The sequence below is a fragment of the Pelophylax lessonae genome, assembly GCF_965119305.1.
Source record: "Pelophylax lessonae genome assembly, chromosome: 1".
Classification (NCBI taxonomy): Eukaryota; Metazoa; Chordata; class Amphibia; order Anura; family Ranidae; genus Pelophylax; species Pelophylax lessonae.
In genome coordinates this window covers 366,874,720-366,887,178 of record NC_138768.1, presented here as the reverse complement: position 1 = coordinate 366,887,178, position 12,459 = coordinate 366,874,720, and the positions used below count along the sequence as shown (strand labels likewise).

Genomic DNA, 12,459 nt, shown 5'->3' with positions numbered 1-12,459 from the left:
TCTAATGAGCTGCAGATAGGTACTCAGGTACTCTGATGGGCTGCAGACAGGCACTTAGGTACACTGACTGGCTTCAGAAAGGTACTTGGGTATTCTGATGGGCTGCAGAGAGGTACTTGGGTACTCTGATGGGCTAGAGACAGGTACTCAGGTAATCTGATGGGCTGCAGATACGTACTCGGGCACTCTGGGCTGAAGACAGGTACTTGGGTACTCTGGGCTAGAGACAGGTACTCGTGTACTCTAATGGTCTGCAGATAGGTACTCGGGTACTCTGATGGTCTGCAGATAGGTACTCGGGTACTCTGATGAGCTACAGAGAGGTACTCAGGTACTGTAATGGGCTGCAGAGAGGTATTCGGGTACTCTGATGGGCTACAGACAGGTACTTGGGTACTTTGATGGGCTGGAGACAGGTACTCGGGTACACTATTGGGCTGCAGATAGGTACTCTGAAGAGCTGGAGACAGGTACGCGGGTACTATGATGACAGGTACTCGGAGTACCTGAGTACCTGTCATGGGAGTACCTGAGTACCTGTCATCGGAATACCTGAGTACCTCTCATCAGAGCACCTGTCATCAGAGTACCTGAGTACCCGTAACCAGCCCATTAGAGTACCCGAGTACCTGTCATCAGAGTACCTGAGAGGTACTTTGATGGGCTACTGACAGGTCCTCTTTATTGTGGGGGGAGGGGGGGGCAATCAGTGAGTTTGGTTTGCACTGTAATCGGTAACTAGCTGTTACCACAATCTCCCCCTCACACAGGATGAGTGTGAGGAGGAGAGCCCGGTAACCGCGAGTTATCGGGTTTGTTAACATTCTGTGACCAGCTGTGATTTGACACAGCCAGGTACATGGTAAAGAGCCAATTTTATTGTCTCTTTACCCAGATTGGGGATGGACTGTGTCAGAGTGGCACTCTCCATCCCTGATCGCCGCTCTGCGCGGCCCTGGGGGCGCGCACGAGCAGCGTGCACAGGGACATGGTAAAGAGCCATTTTTTTCATTTGCTCTTTACACTGATCGGGTATGAGCTGTGTCCCGAAGGACATGCCTCATCCCCGATTACTGCGCTGTGTGCCCCCCCGGGGGGGCGGGAGAGCAGTGAGAACGGGCCGACATCATATGACATCCGCCTGGAGGGTGGAGACATTCCTGCCAGTGTCATTTTAAAATGCGCCTGTAGGGAAGATGTTAATGAAAGAATTGTCGGAAACTCTTGTAGTCTCTTTATTCACTTTTAACATTTTTTGGTGAATGGGTAGGCTAATTCACATGGTGGGGCAAGGATCTGGGGGTACCCTTGTTAAGGGGGTTTCCAGATTCCTATAAGCCGCCTGCCTGCAGACTCCCACAACCACTACCCAGGGTTGTGGGGAAGAGCCCCCCCCCCCGCATGTTGAGGGCACGTGGCCTGGTATGGTTCAGGAGTGGGGGCGCTCGCTAGTCCCCCCCCCCTTTCCTGGCCTGCATGCTCTGATAAGGGCCTGGTATGGATTTTGAGGGAAAACCCACGCTGTTTTATTTTTCTGACTTTTCTATTGCCGGCATTCTTTTGTTTACATTGTTTACAGTCTTTGGTTGTTAAGGACACGGCGGCCGACTTCCCGGCCTGCTCCTTAACAACCAGCTATTCTTCACACAGAATTCAAATCAGTCAATAATTTTTAGACCGTTCCGAATTCGAAATGTTCCGAAAATTTGGAATTCATTAGAAAATAAATACAAATAATAGAAAATTAAATGAAACAAAACAAAACAAAACTAAATGAATTCCGAACTGAATCAACAAAATGAAATTAGTAACATAACGAATATATCCGAATTGAAACAAGACAATTTTTTTCCACTCTGCACATGTCTACCATTCTGACTAAATAAATGATTTTGGCATTTTCAAGCGTGCTCTTCTTGATCAAGACACATGGAAGAAGAATTTAAACCCAAGGATGCCTAAAAGCAATCCAACTGTGGGTTAGACAAACAGTCAATAAATGCCAAGAGGCCCAGGACATAACAGCAACAGCACAGCTGTGAACTGCTTGCAGCTTCAAGGTGTTGCTCAAAAGTCTTATTCTCAAAGCTGGCTTCAGATGAGGCTGAACATCCACCCGGTAGAGGAAAGTGGAGATAAAAGCCCAGGTGGAAGTCTTGGACCAAAACCGAGAAGCAGTCATCTTAAGCGAAAAATCTCAGGAAGCACTCATAGGGGTTGATTTAATAAAGGCAAATAAACTGTATACTTTGCAAAAGAAGTTGCACTTTGCAAGGTAATTTGCTCCAAAGCTTAGCAAATGAGAGGAAGCTCTGGTGATTTATATCATCCAATCACGTGCAAGCAAAAATGGGGAGTCAAGTGGCTCCTGGTTCAGAAAGTTTGAATCTGAGGCTAGATACATCAATATGAAGCCACAGTACCAACATGCCTGAAGACCACTACTATCATACCAGTGCCTAAGCACTCAGCTGCTGAATACCTGAAGGACTTTCGCCCAGTTGCACTCACCCCTATTGTTATGAAATGCTTTGAGAAACTGGTCCTGAATCACCTTACTGCGGGCCTACCACCTACACTGGACCCACACCAGTATGCCTATCGCCCGAATAGGTCAACTGAGGATGCAGTTTCCACAGCTCTTCATTCTGCTCTCACCCACCTGGATAAGAGCAATACATACATTAGAATGCTGTTCATTGATTTTAGCTCTGCGTTCAACACAGTCCTCCCCACTGTACTGATCACTAAGCTCAGGGAACTGGGTATCTGCACCTCCATTTGCAGATGGATTCTGGACTTTCTCACCAACAGACCTCAATCTGTCAGGGTGGGAAACCAGGTATCCTCAACCCTCATTCTGAACACTGGCATACCGCAGGGCTGTGTTCTGAGCCCACTGCTCTACTCCCTGTTCACCCACGATTGTGCTCCTCTGTATAAATCCAACATCTTTATCAAGTATGCGGATGACACCACCGTGGTCGGCCAGATTGAAAACAATGATGAATCGGCCTACAGGGAAGAGATCTGTAATCTGGCAGTATGGTGTGCCACCAATAACCTGACTCTCAACGCCACAAAAACCAAAGAGCTCATTGTGGACTTCCGGAAATCCAACAGCGGGAGACATCTACCAGTCAACATCAATGGAACCGAGGTAGAGCGAGTCTCCAGTTTTAAGTTCCTGGGAGTTCACATCTCTGAGGATCTGTCCTGGCAGCAGAACACGTCAGCTCTGGTAAAAAAAGCACAACAATGTCTGTATTTCTTGAGAAGTCTCAAGAAATCTCATTTGTCCCCGGGGATTTTAACGAGCTTCTACCGCTGCATCATTGAGAGCATCCTGACCAACTCCATCACTGTATGGTACGGAGGCTCCACTGTGAGTGAACGTAAAGCACTGCAAAGGGTGGTAAAAACCGATCAACGCATCACTGGCACCCAATTACCTGCCATTGAGCACCTTCACCACAGCAGATGTTTGCGCAGAGCTCACAACATCATCAAGGATTCTTCGCATCCCAGTTATAAACTGTTTAACCTCCTTCCATTAGGAAGGAGATACAGAAACTTGCGCACTCGAACCAGCAGGTTCAGGGATAGTTTTTTTCCATCCACCATCATATTACTGAACTCAACATTACACCGCTAATCATTACAAAACAAACACAAACAAAAGACTGTATGTAACCTCTGTACTATACATGTACATACTACATAGTATATCTTTTTCACTCCTCAGTACATCTGCACTATTTATATCTGTATGTATCTTTATCATTACTGTACATTTTGCCCAATATTTCACATTCATTTGTGTATATAATGCATGTGTATGTATTTATATATATATATATATATATATATATATATATATATATATATATATATATATATATATATATATATATAGTGTATATATATTTTTTAATTATTTTTCTTCTGTTTAAAAAACGGAACGGATGCAAAAATGGATGTCAACGGTGTCACCTGCTAACGTCCGCAATTCCATAGACATACATTATGTCTGTTTTTCATCCGCAAACGGATGGATGAAAAACGGACATACGGAACGGACACTACAAAAGTGCATCCGTGTCCATTTAAAAAAAAAAAAACGGATAAAAAAACTGAACTGACCGTGTGAAAGGCCCCTAAGACTTTCTAACAGAAAGCCTGTGCAATGGTATGGGCAGAAAGCCATAGGTGGTGCCTGCAGGAGCCTTACATTGCACCTGCGATATGCTGATGTACAATGCTTTGCAGGCTCCCGAGAAAAAAATAAATGCACTTTTATTTTTACCTGCAAAAATATATGCATTTATTATATTTTTAAAAGGTGAACTTAGCCTTTATGAATTCTGTGTGTCTTTTTTCTATAGTTACACCATGACAAGGCCTAGTACTCTCACTATATATATAAATGTATAATTAATATACCATTTTGGAAAAGCCATAATCTCAAGATTACAAAAAAAATTGAAAAGTAAAATAATATTTATATATTTTTTTTTTTTAGTACTACGAGGGACACAACATTGAATGATTACTTTCTTCCAAAAAATACGTCAATATTTGTAAATATGTACCAAGTAAACCATGATCCGTAAGTATGGTTTCATTCAAGTAAGGTTTCATTCAATTGAAGGACTCAAAATGATATTATTTAATTGCAAATTGTTATTAAATTTACATTTTCATCCCTTCCTAACTTGGTATAGGAACCCAGAGTATTTTTTTTCTAATGTGTAGTTCGTGCGTTTTCATCATTGTTTCCGTGAACAGCACTATCAAAGGAGTTTCACTGGTATAGCTGCATTACAATGCAGTGCATCTTACCTTAGCTCTCTGTGGTTGGCTTTCTGCTTCAGTTACTTAGGCAGCTGTTACCAGGACCAGTCCTTTCTGATCACTATGAGTCTCTGTCCTGCATGTACATTGGTGCAACACTGGGGATGGAAGCAAATGAAACAGAAAACCAACGACATTCCAAGCTCAACTTACCGACCAGCCTGCTAGCCAACCTTTAATGAGAAGTGGACTCCCTCCAGGCTCAACTGTCCTCTGCCTATTCATTATAATGCATATGCTTCCACTGTGGAGGCTCTCAAATTTAGAGTTAGGACTACAGAAAATACCAGGATGCCTTGATGGGGCTCTGTAGCTTACTCATGCATTTGCAAATGTGTGCAAACTAAACCCCTATTTTTAATGCATTCTGTTAGACAGAACAATTTGGTTGGTTAGCAGGCAAAGGCCAGTTATAGGAAAGGGCAATGGCCATTTGTTTGTACTAAGAAAATGAAAAATTCAAAAACCAGACTACAAGATTGACATTGTCAGGGGGAGGAAGACAGGCAGAGTTGTCTTTATAAAGTGCATGTGCTGTTTGGGAGAAGTATAGTGTATCAGTGTATAGTTAGCAACTGGCCTTGAAAGGGGAAGATTTCTCTAATACTGTGAAATTTTACAAAACGTGTATGAAGTATGTAACTCATTAGTTCTTAAACTATGGTCCACATCACGGTTACAACCCATAGCCTTCATTTTACCAGTCTGCTGGATAGTGTGGCAAACGTCGGGGCTGGTTCAGGGACAATACCCCACAACAGTGCTGTCCTTGCAGTGGGAGTGGCAACTGATACCAGTGTTCTAGTACCCAGGAATGTTCCCTAGCCGGCACTGTCATTTCTTGCAAGACAATATCTAAATTGTTTCAGCCATTGTGTCATCCAGCCAGTAGAGAAGCAGAGCCTGGACATAGAGAATATAGAAAGAAAAGAGCTTCCACTATTCCTCCCATTGACACCAATGACAGAACACTATTGTTTCTACTGACACCAACAATTGGGCACTTTTCTTCCCACAGACACCAACAATAGGCACTTCACTGACACCAATGATGGGTTAATTCCTTTATTAATACATTTTCTGTGCATTGACCACTGGTATAGGGACATTTTTTTACTCCCACTGACCACCAACACTAGAACATTTTTTAACTCACACTGACTTGAAGTTCTTGCTTTCAATTTAGGAGTTTTCACATTATTGTTGACACTGTTTATCAATGTATTTTTACAATATATATTATTTGTTTGATTTTGCAGGACAATATGGAAAGATGCTGACCTATTCGTCCCAGAAAGGTTCCTTGATGAAGCTGGTCATATTGATAAAAGTTTAATAGAGAAGGTGTTAATTTTTGGTATGGGAGTCAGAAAATGTGTGGGAGAGAACGTAGCTCGTAACGAAATGTTTATCATTCTCACCTGTGTACTGCAACGACTCCACCTAGTAAAGGAATCTGAAAGCACTGTGGACTTAACATCAGTTTTTGCATTAACTATGAAACCAAAGCCATACAACCTCAAAATTGAAATTAGAGCATGAGCTATATTTGTATTTTGAAAAAGTCACAAAATGTTTTTTCTTCTTAGGAGTGTTGGTGGAATTTTACCAATGATTCGTCAGTGCTTCCTAGGAGGAACATTACTCAGCAGTGGGGTTCATTTATGATTTTGGTTAATTTTTTTTTCCAGTGTAAATTATACTGGTACAGGATGCCATTTTAAAGCAACTCAATTTAAAAAAAAAATTTGCTGCCAGGCATTAATTGATGACTGTGCTAAAAGATGATATGGTAGTAAATGGCACGTAAATCCTCAAGTTACTGTGTATTAGGGGAAAAAAAAAGCTGTTTTTATTTTTTGGAGGCAAAACTGACTTTTATGGTACCACCATAAGCATTACACTGATTTTTTAAAAAAATATTATATTTTTTTTACAAAAGTATATAAAAAAGACATACAGAATTGCCATATCTCAGAAAAGGACATCCTAAAAGCTCTCTCAAAAAAGACCGGACTAATATTATCATACCTCCCAACTTTTTGGGAAATCTCCTGCAATGCCCTCTTAAAGGAGAATTATACAAAAAAAGATTAGTTAAAGCCACAAGTGCTTTTTTTTACCACTCCTATTTCTTTATACTAACTTTTGAAATTAACAAACGCAGCAAATTGGATGACGAGATTAGGAGATAAAGTGCATTTTGTATACAACTATATAGATCAGACCAAAATGAGGGACAAATGAGGAGGAAAGAGGGACAGAGGGATTTTATACCCTCGAAATCAGAGACAGTTGGTGTGACGGTGTCCACCTTCACTGGAATTTAAGGACAGATGGGTGATGGTTTGGATTGCTTCATATTTGTCAGCAAGGTCTCCATGTAGAAATATTGAGATTTGTTCCCATTTGCCATGAGGTCTCTGACCAGGAAGTACAACTCCTAATATGGTCATTCCAGAAAGTTCAATGAGGAGACTGACTGTCTAACAATTTTGCTTTTGTCTGAGGTGGCTTTCCATTCACCTATTGTCGGGTGTGCTAATGAACTCACCTGTTGTCTGCTAAGGGATGTATTGACACTCAGAGTAATGTGTATTGGGGGCTCGTTATGGAACCATTGTTCTGTGTCTGGCTATTGTGTACATTGATTGTCCCCTGGGGGCTTCTGTCTCATTACACATAACAGTCCTTCTACTCAAGCTATCTTACCAATCCCTGCTGACTCATTTTCAAGTCCTCATTTGCATGGCTAAGGAGGACCTGAAGGAGAACTGCATGTACTGTGCAATTGACCAATGGGAAAGCGGTTGTTGGGGGCAGGATGTTCCAAATTCTGTATAAAAGTGTGCTGTGTGCTTCCAATAAATGGTCTTCCTGTTTGAACTCACATACAGCCTGCTTGGTGTTTGTTCTAATGGATTCCGAACGGCACATAGCTGTAGTTCGGATCCCGGAGCCTTGGTTGACCGAGCCATCAGACGTTGCGATCTGCAAGCTGACTCACTAGAAACAGAGGAGTGTTGGGAGAGCGGAAGCGAGCGAGCAAGGGTCTCGTTACAGTTGGGAGCTATGATATTATCCATAAAATGCTGTCAAACACCACCAAACAGATGGTGTAATCTTGAACTTAGAGGTTAAATGCACTTTTATTATCCATGCCCACCACCTACTTTGATATACTTGGGAACTGTTCCTATGTAGTGGTGAGAATCATGGGCCTGTTGCTCATGTCCTGATGTGTCCACTTATTAGTTTTTAACAAATACTTATTTAAATGTATTTCATTATACAGACGGGTGGTTTTCTTCTTTTGTATGCTGTTCCCACACCCACTGGGGGGATCTAACCTTTTGGTGCTCTCCTGTGTACCAGTCTGAACAGATTCATCTGGTAAACCAATTTGTCCCACTGACTCTAAAATGTTTTCCCCAATTGTGTAATTTTTTTTATCTATACTGGTTTTGTACTATATTATATTTATTATCTCTACAGATAAGCTCTTCTCTAAAATACTCCTAAAGAAGCCGTTGAACCATGAAACATGTTGAGAAGAACTGGATGTATATGTTCAAGATTGCACTGTTTAGTGGTGTTTGACAGCATTTCTTTATGGATTATATTAGTCCAGTCTTTTTTAAGAGAGCTATCAGGATGTCCTTTTTTGAGATATGACAGTTCTGTATGTCTTTTTTTATATATTTAAATATTTTTATATAATAAAAATATGACAATTTTTTTTACCAGTGTAATGCTTATAGTTGTACTATAAAATTCTGTTTTTCCTAATATACTATTCCTGGTCTTGAGTAGAGCTGTATGGTCAACTACTGTATGTCCTTGGAAGGCTAATTCCTGAATGGCAGTGTCTGCGTTCATTTTTATTAATAGAGGCAATTTCAGTTTTTTGATGTGGAAAGTTGCAGGAACTGCATATCTTTAGAAGTAAATAACCTTTAGAGGGTATTTCTAATCTCCAATATCTCTAACTACTATTGCTTGTATCGTAGTGCAGTCTTCTGATAAAATCAGTGAGCCTGTCACAAAAGCAAGACAATACATTTTTGGGGAAGTACACCAATTGTGTAGAGAATTCCCCAAGCTTGCTATATTGCATTGAATTTTACTGAAAATGTCAATAGCTGCAGATTGAAAGGGAAAGGTAATTTTTAATAGCATTATATGGCACAATATGGCATGTGTAGTATTTTTATGTGCTTTTTTCATGAAAGTGGAGTTATCTTTTAAGGGGCCTAGTACACATGTGAATTGTCTGCAGCACCCCCTCCCCCCTTCCTTTCTTCCCTCCCACCCTTGAATGTCCTCCACATTCTGTCTACAAGTTTATAATTGCCCAGTAAGGTAGCCTGTCATACAGATGGGCAAATAAGCATGTATGAGAGGAAAGAGCTGTGAATGGACCTTTAAACAAGCTGCTGTGCATGGTAAAGTATACATTAAGTTTTATTTTGGATGACATGTAAATCAGTCTCTGCTATTTTCCTGGCAATGCTCCAGACATTGCTCCAGTTATCCTATACACTACACGATATACACTATATTATTATTGGGACGCCTGCCTTTACACGCACATGAACTTTAATGGCATCCCAGTCTTAGTCCATTGGGTTCAATATTGAGTTGGCCCATCCTTTGCAGCTATAACAGCTTCAACTCTTCTGGGAAGGCTGTCCACAAGGTTTAGGTGTGTGTCTATGGGAATGTTTGACCATTCTTCCAGAAGTGCATTTATTAGATCAGGCACTGATGTTGGACCAGAAGGTGTTCCTAAAGGTGTTCTATTGGGTTTAGGTTAGGACTTTGCACAGGCCAGCCAAGGTTCCTTCACCCCAAACTCACTCACAAAGTTGGGAGCATGAAGTTGTCCAAAATGTCTTGGTATGCTGATGCCTTAAGAGTTCCCTTCACTGGAACTAAGGGGCCAAGCCCAACCCCTAAAGAAAGAACCCACACCATAATCCCCCTCCACCAAATTATTTGGACTAGTGCACAAAGCAAGGTCCATAAAGACATGGATGAGCGAGTTTGGGGTGGAGGAATTTGACTGGCCTTAAATTCCTGAGTCCTGACCTCAACCCAACAGAATACCTTTAGGATGAATTAGAGTGGAGACTGCCAACCAGGCCTTCAATTTGAAACATCAGTGCCTGACCTCACAACTGCACTTCTGGAAGAATGGTCAAACATTCCCATAGACACACTCCTAAACCTTGTGGATAGCCTTCCCAGAGGAGTTGAAGCTGTTATAACTGCAAAGGTGGGCCAACTCAGTATTGAACCCTACGGACTAAGACTGGGATGCCATTAGAGTTCATGAGCATGTAAAGGCAGGCATCCCAATACTTTTGTCAATAGAGTGTATTTTCTGGAGCTGGAAAAAGATCTAGTGATTTAGATTGCCATTGCACATACCCAGTTAGACATAGAACCGTTCACCCAACACTATTTGTAACTTTACTTTCAGATACTTTTAGTATTATTGTTTAATGCTGTATAAATTGTAAGCTTTTTAGTGTTCATTTTACCCATAGCCTCTTTTCTAAAATAGAAATTTGACCCGGTGCTTTTGGTAAAACTTTGTCAAAGTCAAGATGGGCTCTGAGAAACACCGATGCAAAATGATGGACAATTTTACATTGTAGCTTCAAGATAAAAGAGTTCCTTAGAGAAAATACATTTGATTTCTTTTTCTTTGCTTTTGTCTTACTTAACATTTCTCTATGATTGCTACCTACAATTCTACTGTATTAGTACAATTTCATTTCTCAATGAGAACTACTTTAGAAACCAAAACACAGTAAATGATGTATTTATCTTACAGACAGAAATCAATTATGATAAAATTACCTTATTGAAGATCATTTCCCCTGTTCTGTATAATTTATTGCATTTAATATAAGTGTGTTGTGGAGGTTTCGTAGTAAATAAAAACAGAGGAAATACCTCTCAGAGCATTTCATTCATGTAATTTTTATAATGGATATTTTTTTTTTTTTTTTCCTGAAACCCTTTTCTAAAATAGGGTAAATAACTTCCATTCTTAATTTAATGTGTCCTTTTCATTCCTGCTGCATTTATTGCATCATTTACTTGGTCAAAACTAAGTATAACAATCTAAATGAAGTTTAAAGGGGTTGCCAAATTACTTTTGGGAGGATGTTTGCGTATATACACCATGCAACTCTCAAGTACTAGCAAAATTGGGAATGCGGGCTTCCAGAAAAGAGATGCACTATTTAACAACTTAGAACCTAAGAACCCCTCTCCTCAGTTGTGTTATGTTTGCCTTCTGAGCCTTATTACCTGTGCGTATGTCCACCAACACAAACTTTTGTTATGATACGCTTCTATTCCTAATATACTTGATAGCCTTTACTACTTTTTATATTTGCTATTGCTATGCAGTTGAGACCACCTCTTTTGTCTATTGGTAGCACCCATTTCTTTCTTGCTTCCTTTTCCCCTCCTTTTTTTTTTTTGCTTTTTTGACTTTATTGCCCTGGTAACTAGCATAGATCTCAATTGGACTCTTTGCTTTTAATTGTATATTTTATAGCGGTATCTCAGATGGATGTGTATATATTAAGACCTAATTCGCTATTTTCTACACTGGTCTGAACTGTAATACAAATCTTTGTTTTTTGTATCTTTACACTGTTTATGATTATGTACATATGGAAAACTCAGCAAAAATTATAGTTTTGCCAACTCCTTAAAGTGACCATTTTGGGAGGTGCTGTGACAATAAACACTCAGAGTCCAGTTGCAGAAACAGAACTGTATTGTTGTATGGTGGGAAGACAACCAGACCAGGTGCGTTCATGGAATGTTACAATGAAGAAAAAAGCTGTTGGCCTGGCTGGTCTGTATCCAAACCTGGGGAGGCTTCCAGGAAGGAGGGCATGTCCCTGTTCTTTACCTACTCGCCTGGAACCTCTCCCTGCCACTATTTACTGTCCCTGACAGATGGAAGATAAACCCACTTCCAAAAAGCATTAGGCTTGGGGGTCAGGGTCTTAAATAGACTCTGCCCAACCCAAGATGGCCCCCAGAGTCACATGGAGCCCCAGCATCCAATCAAATAGCTCCTCCAGTGACTCTGGAAACCATAGAGGAGCCATGTTCCTCTTGATTTCCGCTCCCTCTGCAATGCCACTGTGGTTGAGCGCCACCTACAGTGGAGAAAGTAGACTGCACCTGCCTACAACCCTGTCACTAGAACCAGTAATAAGTTTGTTTATGTAGTGATTAATTTGTAATTATTACTGCCCCTATGGGTGATTTTTTTATTTGACAACTGCAGAGCTCCAAGCAGAGGGAAATGAAAAGAATCCAACATTTGCCACATGGACCACACTGGGTTTTAGTGGTTACCACTTTTGCCTGATAGTACAAGGATTGTAGGTTTTGATCCCAACCACGACACTACCTACATGAAGTGCATTGCTAGTAAGCTCTCTGCACAGCATATACCCCCTACTAGCAATGCTTTTTCTACAAGCACTCTCCCAAACACAGCCTCAGGGTATGTGAGCCAACAGCAATGAGGTTTTATTAAGGAGATGCTCTACAGGACACAATCCT

At 40.9% G+C, this 12,459-nt stretch overlaps 1 protein-coding gene across 1 annotated transcript in view; it reads left to right on the top strand.

The window, feature by feature from the left end:
* LOC309545694 (cytochrome P450 1A1-like) overlaps window positions 1–6,396 on the top strand; it is a gene marked incomplete at its 3' end in the record, with an annotated part of 35,899 nt that extends 29,503 nt beyond the window's left edge. Inside the window, exons 6-7 of the mRNA XM_082245030.1 lie at window positions 4,523–4,609; window positions 6,114–6,396. Of these exons, the coding sequence (XP_082101156.1) occupies window positions 4,523–4,609; window positions 6,114–6,396 (370 nt within the window). The remainder of the gene's footprint in view (window positions 1–4,522; window positions 4,610–6,113) is intronic.
* Between the last annotated feature and the right edge of the window lie 6,063 nt (window positions 6,397–12,459).